This window comes from Lolium rigidum, chromosome 3 (genome assembly GCF_022539505.1).
Source record: "Lolium rigidum isolate FL_2022 chromosome 3, APGP_CSIRO_Lrig_0.1, whole genome shotgun sequence".
In the NCBI taxonomy this organism is placed as follows: domain Eukaryota; kingdom Viridiplantae; phylum Streptophyta; class Magnoliopsida; order Poales; family Poaceae; genus Lolium; species Lolium rigidum.
In genome coordinates, this window is record NC_061510.1 from 384,792,788 (window position 1) to 384,809,599 (window position 16,812).

General features: G+C 40.2%; 1 protein-coding gene across 1 annotated transcript; it reads right to left on the reverse strand.

The window, feature by feature from the left end:
- Positions 1–14,355: 14,355 nt before the first annotated feature.
- Positions 14,356–16,369, reverse strand: LOC124704441 (elongation factor 1-alpha-like). Its single transcript, XM_047236696.1, has 2 exons — positions 15,886–16,369; positions 14,356–15,467 (listed from the first exon to the last, which is right to left on the reverse strand). The coding sequence occupies exons 1-2, from the start codon at positions 16,345–16,347 to the stop codon at positions 14,586–14,588; spliced, it is 1,344 nt and encodes a 447-aa protein (XP_047092652.1). The 5' UTR covers positions 16,348–16,369; the 3' UTR covers positions 14,356–14,585.
- Positions 16,370–16,812: the final 443 nt, after the last annotated feature.

The window sequence follows — 16,812 nt, forward strand, 5'->3', positions numbered from 1 at the left end:
CATGTAGCAGCGAGATGAATCTCAGTTTTGAACGAAGTGCTAATCAATAAATAACTAATAAATTTATCTGCTGGTGTGTCTCCATATGGTGGAGCACTGGGTATGTTGACTGCTCTCATTCGCCCTCCAATTTCTTGCATCTGGTACGTATGGTTTATGTGTAGACAATCACAATCAGCATTTGTAGTTTCAGTTGGTTGTTCAAACGGAGAAGCACATATCTGTACACCAATAGAGTTCCTGGCTGCTTTAGTTTTCAGCAAGCGTCAGTTACAATCTTGGTAATATAATTCATTAGGCTAGATATGATTTTAGTTAGGAAACAAAACCTTCTAGAGTTGGTGTGAGAGTTAGTTGGATGACCGCTGACTCGTCTGTTGCCATTATCACAGTGTTTAGCCTATTGGAAAAATACTTGGGCATTGGTGTGTCTAGTTGAGTATGTTCTCCACTCTTAATGACAGCAGTAGACTTCTTTTGACGATGTGTCTCGCATAGCCTTTACAATATCACATCTTTGTTTTGCTCATATCGGGCATTATCTCTATCCCTCTGCTGTGATTGTTTATATTCTGTAGGACAAAAATATACATTAGTGTGTGCACACTACAACTGTACAAGTGACATATGAGCAACAATTGTTCATCATTGCCCAAGCTAATTAAAGCTTGAACTGGCGTTTGTAATCCATACCCCTGCTTAGACCAAATATCATAGTTATCATTATTATCGGAATTTTCCTTGTTAGAAGAGTTTGGTCAAATCAGCCTCTTTGCATAATAAAATGCAAGGGAAAGGCTGCCTAGAAATACACTTCCCCAGACCCCATAATGTGTGGGAGCTTTTAGCACTGGGTACGCCCTAGAAGAATTTGGTCATCAAACGGAGTTGAATGGGACGACACCACCATAGTAGGTATGCCTACATCACAATTGTTTATGACAATATCAGTAGTGATATATAAATGATGCTATTATATCTGGTTAGTAAATATCACTTTCTGTAGTTAAAGTGTTTCGTCGTTGGGTGACAACACATTGCACTTTTGCGTTCTCTACAGTTTCTTAGATGGAGGGTTAGATGCATTTCCATCATGATCGTGATTAGTGCATCATATCGGGCGGACCATGCAAATGAACGCACCAGGTGATATGGCAACCTGTGTGTTAGATGGAGTATGGTGTCCATTGGGAATAGATGTACTTTTCAATAGCTTACAGGCCTCTCACCTCCATGTTAATCTCATATTTGTTTTGGGCATATATCTCTCTATCCCTTTGTCTCTTACATTTTCTTTGATCTGGTGTTTGTCCTGTTTGTCCTGCAAGATAAATATATTTAGGATGTACAAAGTCCAAGTAGGCAAGACTTGGTGATAAATACAACTAAAAGTTCGAACTGATGGAAAGGGCTAGGCAATCTATTTATCTAAACTACTTATAAAAGCAAGAAGTTGGCAGGAACATTTAATCTCAGCCATCTATCTGCCTAGCATGCTCCAATGACATTGCGTGTCCTTGCGAACGAATTGTCCGACTAATTTGGAAACCTTCCATTAAATTAGCAGTTATTTTGGAAACAAATCTCCATGCTGCCGAACGAATCGTCCGAATAATTTGGAAACCTTCTATTAAATTAGCAGTTATTTTGGAAACAAATCTCCACGCTGACGAACGAATCGTCCGACTAATTTGAAAACCTTCCATTAAATTAGCAGTTATTTTCGAAACAAATCTCCACGCTGCCGCAAGCTCCAGAATACAAAGGCTGCATCCCGCTCCACCTAATCTATCACGCATCAGTGATGAAAAATCATTAAGCTTATTATGATATATATGTTGCATTACAATTTATATCAACAAATCGAGACGTGCGTTGCACGTACATACTAACTAGTACATATCAACACCCCTTCTCACGTGTGACCAGGAGAAGAGAAGAGAAAAGAGGGTCAACATGTGGAAAGAAGAATAGCACACATATGAATGATCGTATATACGGCGGACATAGGGGTGGGAAAATTTGCGAAAGACAGGACTCGAACTCGAGACCTCGAGCTCTGATACCATATCAAGCTTCATGCACTAGCCAGCGTAACCAAAAATCCAAACTAATGGAAAGTGCTAAGAAATCCACTTATATATATCAACAATATTTACCTGAATTGCTACCGTTATTTATCCCCTCACGCTGAGGGGATGGGATTTTTTCTGTTGTCAATTGATCGAACAATCGGAAACCATTTATTTCCAACAATATGAAACCAAAGAACAATAAGAAACCATATATTATCATCTCTGCTATTTGCAAAATCAAGACACGTCATTTCTGATAGTATATTTTGATACATAGCATAGCATTGGGATAGCTAGGTTGGTATTAAATTCATTCTTTAAGAGTTTTTGTGCCATTTATTCTACTATTAGTTTATGAGAACAATCAGAAACCATCTATTTGCGAGAATCTTAAACTAAAGAAGAATCAAAAACCATATATTATTATCTCTGCTATTTACAAAATGAAGACACATCATTTCTCACACTATATTTTTATACATAGCTTAGCATTGGGATAGGAAGGCTGGTATTATTCATTGTTTAAAAGTTTTCTTTGAACAAAAAACAAGTGAGGACCCTGTTGCATCTGTCCAAGGAATGATATACTATGGTTTGACTTGCTATGTTCATGATATATGTCCAATGACCAATACTCTAAAAGTATTAGAAGACAACATGTAAAAGTGAGGTTCCCACCTCTAGATTAGAGGTATGACTTGTTTGAGAATGGTAGTGTAAGTGTAGCTCATAAATGCTTGTATAATCTAGAGGAACTTCGATAATTTTGTGTGTTGAAATTCGTATGTAGATAATGATTTGTTAAATTTAATGGATGTAACCTTGTGCAAGGGCATGGCTGGAAGCACGCCGATGGTACCACACGTGATGGCGATCGGTGTTCTCTACAAGAAGCGGCCACCAAGGCGAGGATGGCGTGGATACCTGAGGTAGGGCAGCGTGCCACGGCCACAGGCGCTAGGACGACCGTGCCACTGGCGCGAGGACATCCTGGAGACGGGAGCTACGGCAGCATGGCACGGTGCAGCCACAACCAACGGGCGTGAGGGCGACCTGGAGACGGTAGGTACCACTAGTAGAAAAAAGGTCTTCCATCCCAACCCATTAGTCCCCAAACACTTTGACCCGGGACTAATGGGGTCTTTAGTCTCGGTTCTGCTGGTGAACCGAGACTAATGCTCCGGCAACCGGGACTAAAGGGCTATGGTGGGCTGCGTCCGGGTCAGGAACCTTTAACCTTTAGTCCCGGTTGGTGTCCCCAACCGAGATTAAAGGTTTTTTCCGGTTTTGGCTCCCCACGCACCTCCACACCCCCCCCTTGGATCGCCTTTTTAGCACTGTAAAATAGAAAATAAAATGATAGGAAATTCAAAAAAATAAAATGTTTTCAGATTCTTGTATGTTATGCAACCTAGTATTAGGGAAAATTAACAAATTTTCATTTTCATTTTTTAAATATAATACAAATTAAAAAGTTAATGTTTATTTATTCATTCAACATTAAAGAAATGTGACATCGACCAATATGTTAATAGGATTGATATGATACTACTATCACATGTTAATAGGATTGATATGATACTACTATCACATACATGCGCGCGAAGCACTTGGATACGGAACGGGATGGAACTCGGAAGTTAAGCGTGCTAGTGCTAGAGTAGTGGGACGATGGGTGACTGAGCGGGAAGTTTGACCACGAGTATATAAAGTACTACCTCCGTTTCAAGGAATAAGGCGCTCTCGTTTTGCGTGCTTTTTATTTGACTAAGAATTACTTCAAATAGATAAACATTGTTTGTATGAAATTTGTATCAATAGAAAATTCTTTTCAATATGAATCCAACGATACTAATTACATATAATATAATCAAGATTTTGTTGCTCAATTTGTATGGTCAAACTTCGTCTTGGAATACGCGTGCGCCTTATTCTTTGGAACGGAGGTAGTATGTAATTTGACTAGAGATAAGTGTAGTTAGAGATAGAGACTAAACTATGCAAATAACTGAAATAATAGAAATTATGAAAAAATAGAAAAAAATTGGAGTGAAAAAAATTAGAAAAAATTTAACTGGAGACATTTTTCGTCCTGACGGACGGAACCCAGGCAGATGGACCTTTAGTCCCAGTTCGTAAGCAACCGAGACTAAAGGGGGGCCTTTAGTCACGGATATTTAATCCCGATTCCGGTTGCGCAACCGGAATTAATGTCCATTGCGAACCGGGACTAAAACCCCTTTTTCTACCAATGTACGGCCGCGTGCCCGGCGCAGCCACCGGCGCCAGGGCGACCTGGAGACCGGAGGTACGACAATGTGCCACGATATGGAGCCCGGCCACCGGCCACCGGTGTGAGGACGATCTGGAGCCCGGAGCGATCGTGGATCAGTAGTTATTGCTCGACAGCAGTTTTGGTCGCTGTTTTTGGCTGAGATCGTGGATCATTTGTTGTTTTTGGCTGCTGTTTTTTTTCTTGACAGGGTTGTGCTGCTTGCGACTTCGCGTCTGCGCGGAGCAGTCCACTGGCAGAACATTTGATCGGAACGTTGATTAGGTTGGACCATTGGTGTAACATGGGCTATTGGATGTGTTTAACTCATAGTTTGAAAAATCAGACCGGTGACCGTGAGGCTGCAGATTCAGGTTTTTACTGGTTGGACCACTGGCTCACGGTTCATTGTCTGGTTTTTATGGTATAAAATAATAATTTTTTGCTTATAAATGTTATAATAAATAAATAATTATGTGCGTAAAAATATTTCGCACTTGCAATTTGACATAACAATTCACATAATGATATAATAGGGTATGTCAGCTTAGCGGCAACTTTCTATATCTAAAACTCTTTGTAGTGATATATACACCCAGGAGTAGGAAGTATTTATCCTAGTTGAATGCCCATGCGTTGCTACGGCTTCTCAAGTTATTTTTCATGGCACACATGTGTATATAAAAAAAATAGCTACATAGTATTGTAAAACAATCTATTTTGCTACAACATAATTTGAAAAAACTACTCATTTAACAAAAGCAACAACCCTTGACTAAGATTCAAGTTTTCTCACAACGGCTTGGAGTAATACCTTTTATGTGTCACCTACCGTGTCAAGTTGGATCTCATGGCATCCCACTTCTAGTTCATTTTCTGACTTTTAATTTACAATTTTGCATCTCTAATATCAGCCCCTTGATGAAATGTAGCCATATAAATTAGCGTGATGTGCTTACTTAGCATGCTAAACACAAAGTAGGTGCATCAAATAAGGACATAAAGAAACCATATGATATATCGATGGAGATGGTTAGCAGCTGCAACGGAAATGCCGACTCTGCCTTCTCATTATTCCTGAATGTTTTCTTCCTTCGCATTCTTCTTGGATGTCTTCACCTTTGCATTCTTCTCCGATGGTGTGCTCCATCTCTTTTGATTTTTTTTACAAAAGAGAGTCATGAGAAATACCCTACCTCACACTCTCACTCATGGCCACAATCAGCAACAATCCATCTCTTGGTTTTGATTTCATTAAGCTATATGAAGTACAAGACTGGATATATAAGGGATGATAATTACATGTAACATTTGGATAAAATATGTTTTATATCACCATATCAATCCAGCATAAAATACATAAAATAAGAACAAACATTTCCATAAATTTTCTTCCTGAAAATTATTGAAACATTCAACATTGTTGTTTATAAATGGAAGAGATGATTTACAAAATCACGGATACAATTACTCTACATGATCACCAACATCATGCCCATGTTTGGAACATTTGAACAGAAGAAATATATCTTTATGTGATAAATAGAAGGTCTAAAACCAATCTCCTTACATGTGGTTGCTCATGAAATTTGCAAGCATTGAATGATAATGTGATATAGAAAGTTTGCCTCAACAATTTCCTGTGTCCTAAGTGATGCTCAGTAGTTGCAGTGCGATCATCATTAATTAATAGATATTTCAATTCAGAAAAAATCTGAAACATTCCTAAGTTATCTTGTGTACCAACTTCTAAGTTCGCTTTTTAAAACGTTCTGCAGATGTTGACCCATAAGAATTCATGCATCTTAATATCAGTCCTCATCTTCAGCAAGACACAAATGATTGCATGTGCATAGAAATGAATGCTTGCAACAACAGGTAAAATAGTGAGCATGATCCAGTTGTACATTCAAAAATTAAGCAATGTTTTACAATAAACACTATAGATTTTTCATGGAGGAAGTAGTGTACAACATCCAAGAACAACATTATACCTCTCTTACTTTGGCATCTGCTGAACACATCCTCTAAAAAGTTTTAATGTAAAGACAGAATGGATATACAATGATGTGCATGGGCTGGTAGTTACAGGCTGTGAATAAAGGTCCACATGTGTCCCGCATGGATCCGGTTGTTGAATCATACAGATCTCATCTATATCATATATAGAAGACATGGATGCAGGGCGACGGCATGGAGGCATGTCTACTCCAATTTAAGTGATCCATTCTGGATCTATCTTCATGTATGGCAGTGGTAGCATCTCTTTGAATATGTTGTGCAAGATGCTGAAAAAAAAGACTAATAAAGCTCACCAACAAACACAACGAAAAATTTGAATCTATCACTTCTATTGCCGTTAAATTATTTAAGAGCAAATACCAATTTAACAGTCACAAAACAGTATCAAGTCTCCCTTAACAACACAATATCCCATGACTACATAATCAGTTACCAAAAGAGAAACCATGAAATTCTAACACCACAAAAAATCGGGAGTCCTATAAGCATTGCATTTGGTGGGTACGGACATAAAAAGATGTTTAGCTAAAATAAATTTAGTATTATATAGAAATAATAAAAGAACAAAGAGACTACCCAAAGGCAACACATTTGTGTTTAGGGAGCATTAACTCAGAGACTACAATAGGAAGAAAATCATTAGGAAAGTTCAACCATTGCAATTATAAGAAGCACAAAATACACAGCTAAAGAAGAGAGAAATAACCAATCGAAACGCTTCCGCAAATAAGTTAAAAAAAAAAACCATTTTGAGGTATCTTCCTAGAATGGAGGGACACTACAAAGACGAATGTAAAGAATCGCTAGCGCACATGAGCTGTATAGGCAGTCCAAGATGAGAAACTCGAGCTGCCCCGTCCAGACTTTGCAATTGCAAGCAAGTGTATATAGACACCACAAGGTCTTGCTTGACGCTAGAGTTTTATGGAGATTAGTGTGGATAATCCTCAACAAACTCCAAATCCCCACTTATTTTAAATGCATGTTTGGTGCTAGAGTATTGGGGGAGTTTAATCCCCGCTTATCCCCACTTTTTCTCAAATCTTAGTGTATTTTCCTCAATCCCCAATACTCTACCCCTACCTACACTACAAGAAAATTTACCATGACCGACGAACTGAAAGTCGTGCCGTAGTTGCTGGTGCACCATGCCCGACGATTTTTGCTCTCTCCGTGGTGCATGTAAAAACTTTTTTTCTCATTTTTGAGGCCATCTAGCCTAACGTAAACGTGGAAAACGTCGTCTATGGTGACCCGGGACGTGGTGCATGATGAATTCTCGGGTGCGCCGGTCGAGCCAACGCAAATCCGCACCGCCCAGAGATGTAGGGCCCATATGGCAGCCTCTCTACCATTATTTTTTTCTCGATCGCGCCATCTCGTTCAACATTTTCCGATCGAGCCATTTACGATGCAGGATCATGGGTCCCGCATGTCATCCTCTATGAACGAGAATTCTTTCTAGTTTCCTTATTCAATTTTCTAAAATCAATGCACATCCTATGTCCAACGATAGTTCTGGTTGGGACCATTTCATTATGTTTATTTGGTACTGCGATAAATTCTCCTTTCTTAGGAACACAATGAACAAGACTTACCCAGTCACTCTCTTTGACATGATAGATGATACCTGCATCGAGAAGGCCGATGATTTCCTTCCTTATCACTTCCTTCATTTCAGGCTTGAGTTTCCTCTGGAAATCTGCAACTAGTTGGGCTCCATCTTGCATGAATATTCGATGAGTGGCTATTGAGGGGATGATCCCTTTCAAGTCATCCAAAGAATACCCAAATGCTTTACGATGCATTTTAAGTACCATCATTGACTGCTCTTCCTCCTTTTCTGAAAAGTTAGTACTTACAATAACTAGATATCTATTTGTCTCATCTAAAAACCTATATTTAAATCTGGAGGAAGATATTTCAGTTTTGGAGGTGGTAAATCTTCAACTCCCTTTCTCTCAGGTATTTCATATTTCACATTAGTTGAGCTATCAGCTATAGGGAGAGATTCTAAATATTCTTCAATATCATTTTGACTCGATCCTATAATATTATCCTCACTTCCAAGTAAACTTACCTCTAAATCGTCTTCAGGAGTGTTATAAAGTATTGCGGAAAGATGAGCAAGATAAACTTCCTCCTCGAAGTCTTCTTCTTCAACAATTGTTTTATGAGTGAACTTCGAGAAATACAAACTCATCACTTCCTCCCTAAACTTAAGAGAGATAGTTTCTTTCCTGCAGTCAATATTAGCTCCTACAGTGTTTAAGAATGTCCTACCAAAAATGATTGGACAATGAGAATCAATTGGCATATCAATGACAACAAAATCAATGGGATAAGTATAAGGTCGTACTGTAATAAGTACATCTTTTATTACTCCCATATGAACTCTTAGTATTATCTGCTAGCATTATTGGCATATTTGTGTCTTCCTAATTGTGAGTGCTCAAGTTCATCTTGGATATCAAAATAAAATATATAAGGAATAACATTAATGGCTTTTGCAATATCACAGAGTTCATAATAAGAGGATCCACCAAAAGTGCAAGGTAAAACAGGTTTGCCCGCACTTTTTTTTGCTTTAACCATACCTTCTGCAAATAGTGAGGCTTCAGAATCGAGCTCAACTACGTTACAGTGCGCAAACATAGCTAAAATACCCTCCTTTGTTACCTCACTTTCTCTATTTGTAGCTTCATGAGAAGGTTCCTCATTACTAATTTTTAACTCTTTGGCTCTTACCTTTCTTACCTTGTCTTCCTGTTGTTCTGCAAGAAATTGAGCTGGATGTGCCTTGTCGCTATCGTTGGAAAAGGTAGCGGCTCGTTGTAAGACACCCTTTCAATTCGTAACTCTTTGGGTACTTCAACTTCAACTTGCGTTGCTTCAACAACTTGAGGGGTGGAGTGTAGTGGAGCCATTCTTTCTTTGGTACTTCATTGCATTCTGTAAAGCTTGAAGAACATCTAATACCATAACATCATCAAGATTAAGATCATTAGCTATTTATTTTAGTTGTCCGGTGTTTTTATAAGAATTTAGACAATCATATTCAATTTCTATATGTCCCTCACTACCTAGATCAAAACCCCATGATACTCTATTTCTATGAACTTTGTCTAGACGTATCCAAACTTGCTTGGTTGTGAGTTCCATAAAAGATCCACCGGATAATAAATCTAATTCTCTTTTATTATATTGTTCTAGTCTTTCATAAAAGACATGTAAAACATACCAAGGTGGTAAATCATGATGGGGACATTTTTGAACAGTACCTTTGAACCTGAGATAGGCTCTCATTAAGCTTTCATTGCAGCGATTCTTGAAATTAGTTATAGCTCGTCTTGCTTTCACGGATTTAACTTTGGGGTAGAACCAAAATATAAATTCCTCCTCAAGATTCTCCCCAAGTATCAATCTTTTCTGCATGGCAAGTTCTATAACAAGATAATGCAGTGTTGGTTATAGATTGACTAAACAATTTAAGCTTAAGTTCATCATCAGTGTAGTTTCTCAATTTAATTATCCAACACAACTCAGTAAAAGAATGCAAATGACTATAAAGATCCTCATCGGGATCATCTCCTGCAAAACTATTCTCCTTCATAATAGCAATAAAACGTGGATGAATAGAATATTCAATGTCATTTCCATTGGGGAATTCCTTAACGAACCCTCGGTTGAATCTTCCGAGATATGCGGCTACATCAAGCTTATTCATAAGCCCGAGAGCAGCCATGGTATTTCCTGAAACTATCAAACAACTTTATTAAAAACAATAATAGATAAGAAACTAAGAATAAAGACCAAAAGCGCTGAGCTCCCCGACAACGTCGCCAAAAAATAGCTTGATAACTGCAAGAACACATATCAAATGTAGCTAGTTTCGAAATAAGAGTATCGAACCACGAGGAGCTACTGGTTAGGGTCTTAATGCCCCTTGCTACTTTCTACTAAAGATTACTTAATAATTATTTTCTAATCTCGAAATGATTATAGGGGGTGTTGTAAATGGTTGCGGGAAAAGTAAATAAAGCAGTAAAAACGATGTAAGGAAAAGGTTGAAACTATATAAGACAAAGTGTTCTTGAGGATTATTGGATCCACCTCTAGCATTAGAACTCATGTTAATTAATATAAAATATGCTTTTAGGCATGTTGTGTGTGGGAGAGTTCCATAATAAGATGCGCCCAGAAAGCCATCGGTCATCACATCTCTAAATAACCACAACAGCTTGCCTTTTACAGCCACATATGGACTAATGCTATTAAGGGATATACCCATGGTCATCGATATGAACTTTGTGAATTCCTCTTATCCCCCTTATTCATGTGTCAAAGCACCGATACAGTAATGTCACTTCCCACCATTCACTCTACCACACTTCAAAGGGTAGTTCCCTCTAGAGACCAATAGGCAATATTACATGGTGCACAACATGTAATAACAATGGAGAAAACTAACACGCATTAATATTTAAAACCATAGATCATCTTAGATTCATCTCATATTTATTATAGGATTTATCCATCTCCCAAGGACTAATAGGACTACTCACACATGGATACAATCAAGAACATTATCATAATCTTGTGGAAGGAATTAAAGGAATGGAATGAATAAGAAAATAAATCCACAATAGCAATCAAGATTACAACTATGGTTGGAGGATGATGATGATGATGGAGGTGCAGCGGTGGATGATGGTGAAGGGGATGATGCCTTGTTCTTCGAGGATCCACGTAGCAGCCCGGATCTTCTCTTCTTCAAAGTTCCTTCTGGAGATCTGATCTGGGGCGGTGTTTCTCGTTTTCGCGGAGTTGTGTGTGTCTGATCTCTAATTCATCTGCGGGAGGTGAAAGTATTTGACGAGGCGGTGCTCCTGGAGGGTGGTACGAGCGGACGGTTCGGGCGGGTCTTGCCCGTACTAATGCCTGTTAAAACTCCTGGAAGCTGTCCTCGCGTTGCCCTTTCGCCCATGTGCGTTATTAAGTGCAAGAATGATTTCTATCACGTCAAAATGCAAGAAAATGACATTTTTCTTTGATATTTCATTATTGACTTATTATTTTGAGATCCTGTGTAGACAAGCATAAAAGGGCGCGGTAGCGCGGTGAAATACAAAAATCCTACCCTACTTAATGATATCTTGATAAACTAGTAGTGCAAAAAAATATGCTAAAAATGCACTCATCAATACATCTTCGTCTGATCTCTATAACCGAGTTCCCTCATTTATATTTACATTGTGATCGCCTTTATGGTTGATGTAATTCACATGCTGTATATATCTTGCTAAGTTATAGTGTGATCATCTTGATTATTTTAATTTTTTGGTGCACCTAGTTCAACCTACCGCATGCGAATGGCAGATGCGATCTCTTCCCTGCTGGACTCGATCCCCATAATATAAGTGAACCTAGTTGAACCCCACCTACAATCCCCACGATCATCGCCATCGTGAGGAGGTCAATGCTAGGGCGCCATGCGGCAACTAGGACATTCGCCGGGGTTTCAGCTTGTGCTGCGGCATGCCTCCCGCTTCGCCTCTTACCTACTACCATCGTACACCGCACGGTTGGAATCCATGGCGGCTCCGCCGCCAGCAGCGACGCCTCCAGCACGATCTCCTCCGGCGACACCACGTACTTAGGCGCCCGCCACTCCTCCACCACAGATCCTCCCTCCCCGTCTCGAGGTAAGCACTCTCCTGAAGAATCAGATTTGTTAGGTTAGGATTTTTGAGCGTCAGTACAGATGGCGTCAAAGCGAGGGGGATTTCTCGAGGTTGCAATTGAAGCTTACGTGTAGTACTTTAGGTGTTGTTCGTGCGTCTGATTTGACATGCACGCTCTACTTTCAGGCCAGAGGGCGTCGTGTCACATAGTGATTATTGGCATTGCTATGCAAGCCAATGTCGGTGATCACCGTGACACAGCAGTGCGCCAGAACTAACGGTGTTCATCGTGCTCACCATAAATAGGACTAGGATGAGCTCGTGACCTCGTACTTCCACTGCTCTCTAGAGGAGGAGGAGACGCTCCCGGTGAACCCATACAACGACTGCGGGCCTGACGTTCCATGGTGCATCTGAAGGCGCGGTAGGTCAGGGCGATGGCGGGCCGTAGAGCGCACCTGGGACACCACGACATCCTTGTTGTGCCAAGGCGCTTCTACGTGAGGCTCAGGACGAGCGACCTTACAACTTTGTCGCTGCCGCCACACATTGCATCGGTGGTGGCCAGGCAGCTCAAGGTTAGCACACATGCACCTATCAGCTGCAAGTTCTGCGAGTACGTTGTCCAGCTATTGGTTTCCATGGTGCGATGTACTTCATGAGGGGCTGGAAAAAGTACGCCAACATGACGAAGTTGCAGGAGGACATCATCGTCTTCGAGCTGGAGCATGGTGGCTTCACCGTGACGATTATCCGAGCCACCACCTCATGCCAGCCGGTCATGAAGTGTCCGGGGCATGGCATGACGTTGTCGCCTTGAGTATGCTCTCATGATCCTATTGCCTGAATCTGTAGATAGCTCACTAACATAATTGTGACCGTTTGTGGTTTATTAACATAAAGCTAGGCACGCGGTGCTGTCTAAAAATGGTAGTTTCCGTCGGAGTGTGCGGTGTGCCATGGCTTAACATATTAACATCCGGCCTAAACTTTAAGGGTGCTCACTAGCTAGGCTGAAAGCTGGGCATTCGTGTGAGTGCTATGGAGAATCTCATTTGAGTCCAAGCTACAGATAGTAGGAAATTATTGAACATGGGATGGCCGATCAAATGAATAAACTCAAGATCAATGTGCTTTGGTGGAAAGGAGCACACTGATATTCATATGACAATTTGTATATTCCACTCCAGCAAGATAAAAGGGAAGTGCATTTTTTTAACTGAAAAAGGTACATGCTACAAGCTCCTTGAAAAACCAGTTGGTTATAGAGACCTTGAAAACAAAACTATAAGCGCCTCTGCCATAAAATATCACTCGTCGATCATAAAAACCAAAAATATCATTCGTCAATCATAAAAACCAAAAATATCACGGTTTGTTCCCAAGATGGAACAAGATCAAGAGAAAAGAGCCATATGCGGAACACATAACAACAACATTTAAGTTCTATGACTATCGAAAAGATCGGAATGGGCTAAGAACAGTTGAACACAAAACAGGCAAGTTTTGCATATAGCGAGAAGTCATTTTAGATCATGGGCAACAGTGCTCTCGTTGTATTAAAAAAAAATTATATTTATTATATAAAAAATTATGTAACATAATTCTAAAAGGAGCTGATGATGTATCTCACTAATCCCACTAACAGACAAAATCCTAATTACAAAAATTTCATTTTGTGAGCTACATAAAAATAACAAAGTCTGATTTTTTTTTTGAGATTTGTATCACTATACTTATATCTACATATTATTCTTATTTTTGTGTAGCCCAAAATACAAATTATTTCCAGTTGAAAGTTTACACGTTTGTGGGATACAATACTGGCTACATCATAATTTATTTACGGATTTTTTTGAAACTTCGAAATATGATTTTTTATTATTTTTTAAAAAGGGATCACTAGTCTCTGTCCGAAAAGAAGCAAATGCAAAAAGTAGAGTTATTGCATTCCACAAAAGAAGACTGCCCACAAATCAGACTCAGTCACTCAGATAACAGGAGTTTTGCCAGGCCACAGATCTCAGGAGTTTTGCCAGCCCACAGATCAGACTCAAGAGAAAGTGGACTGGTGCTTACTAGTTTGGGGATGCAAACCATGTTCACAAACAATATGTCAATGAAATGGGCATCGCAAATTGGTCCAGAATAAATATGACAGCAGACATTGGTGCAAACGATTGAAGAGAGGCAAACCAAGAGCCATATGTGAAACACAGGACAACAGCAAAATAGAACTATATCAAAAGATCAGGATGAGCTAATAACAGTTGAACAAAACAGAGGCAAGTTTTGCATATAGTGAAAAGCAGAAAATGAGAAAAAAACTAGTGGTCACGAATCAGACTCAGGTAACAGGAGTTTTGCCAGGCCACAAATCAGACTCAGGTAGGAGTTTTGCCGAATATTTAGAGAGAAATTACAGTACTTAAGCGACAAACTAGATAATTGCTTGCACGGTCTCAATAGCTTAGCAACACGACCAAGAACAAAACTTAGCACACTGGTGCTACGCATCAGGCATTGAACCCCTCATTTCTTCTTGGCAGCAGCCTTGGTAACCTTGGCACCGGTGGGGTCCTTCTTCTCCACGCCCTTGATGACACCAACAGCAACAGTTTGTCTCATGTCACGCACAGCAAAACGACCAAGAGGAGGGTAGGTGGCGAAGGTCTCCACAACCATGGGCTTGGTGGGAATCATCTTCACTATACCAGCATCACCGTTCTTCAAGAACTTGGGCTCCTTCTCAATCTCCTTACCAGATCGTCTGTCAATCTTGGTGATAAGCTCAGCAAACTTGACAGCGATGTGGGAGGTGTGGCAGTCCAGCACTGGGGCGTAGCCATTGCCAATCTGACCAGGGTGGTTCATGATGATGACCTGGGAAGTGAAGCTGGCAGCCTCCTTGGCAGGGTCATCCTTGGAGTTGGAAGCCACAAACCCACGCTTGAGATCTTTCACAGCAACATTCTTGACGTTGAAGCCAACATTGTCACCAGGGAGCGCCTCCAGGAGGGACTCATGGTGCATCTCAACAGACTTTACCTCAGTGGTCAGACCGGTGGGACCAAAGGTCACAACCATACCAGGCTTGATGGTACCAGTCTCAACACGTCCAACAGGCACAGTTCCAATGCCACCAATCTTGTAAACATCCTGGAGGGGAAGACGCAGGGGCTTGTCCGAGGGTCTCTTGGGCTCATTGATCTGGTCAAGTGCCTCAAGCAGGGTTGGGCCCTTGTACCAGTCAAGGTTTGTGGACCTCTCAATCATGTTGTCACCCTCAAAACCAGAGATGGGGACAAACGGCACCTTCTCAGGGTTGTAGCCAACCTTCTTGAGGTATGAAGAGACTTCCTTAACAATTTCCTCATAACGGCTCTTTGAGTACTTTGGAGTGGTGGCATCCATCTGGAACAAATCACAAGAACATTCACATTAGATAAACATAGCAAGTAAAATAAGAATTACAAATTACTAAAAAATCACGTAAATTAACCAAGTATGAGAAGTACAGCATTATATACTTATAACATGAATGTGTGGAATATAGGAGATAATGAGCTTTTAAGGAATGGCATTAGAACAAATAATTACAACAAATCCAATTCAGCAAATTATACAACAATAATAGCATATGATTGCATTTGGAATAAGAGTAAATCAATAGAGGAACAGATTCATAGTATATAATTTACAAAGTACTAATGATCCTGAACTTTCAATGCAAGTCATTCCGAGGGTTTATATCAAGTGTGCAACAAAATAGTACACCCAACTAAATATTACTCAAGATAATTAGCATAGGAAGGTTGAATAGTAAGTATACCTTGTTACAGCAGCAGATCATCTGCTTCACTCCAAGAGTGAACGCAAGGAGTGCGTGCTCACGGGTCTGGCCATCCTTGGAGATACCAGCCTCAAAACCACCAGTGGTGGAGTCAATGATGAGCACAGCACAATCAGCCTGGGAGGTACCAGTAATCATGTTCTTGATGAAGTCACGGTGTCCAGGGGCATCAATGACTGTGCAGTAGTACTTCGTTGTCTCGAATTTCCAGAGGGCAATATCAATGGTGATACCCCTCTCACGCTCAGCCTTAAGCTTGTCAAGCACCCACGCGTACTTGAATGACCTCTTGTTCATCTCAGCAGCTTCCTTCTCAAACCTCTCGATCACACGCTTGTCAATACCTCCAAGCTTGTAAATCAGATGGCCAGTGGTGGTGGACTTGCCAGAGTCGACATGGCCAATGACCACGATGTTAATGTGAACCTTCTCCTTGCCCATGGTTGAACTGTTTAGCTACCAAACTGCAATATTAAAAGTGAACAGGCGTTAGAAAGATACAACAGTCACAAAATGATCACCTAATTATTTGTGAAAATTGAACATCAATTGGCCATATAGAGAAGAATTCGATGGTTTAACCATATTATATGACAGTAGAGCATGATAGACTGCAAGCACAACTTAGGTCTATGCACACAGAAAGAAGTAAAACATGCTAGTGCTATATATGCCCAAGACTGTAGGCTCAAGCACTAAATTCACTGACATGACGGAAGGTTTGGTATCAATTCTAGTTGACCAGTCACAGATTCGGTAGAACCTAATAGAATTAACACAAGACCGTCTAACTACAGACCAAGAACCCAAAGATCATTGGGTGACATATCTTGCGCCATCAATTAAACAGTAACCGTAAAAAAACTTAAGCAAGTCCCCGAAATTATAGACAAAAACGAACTGCAT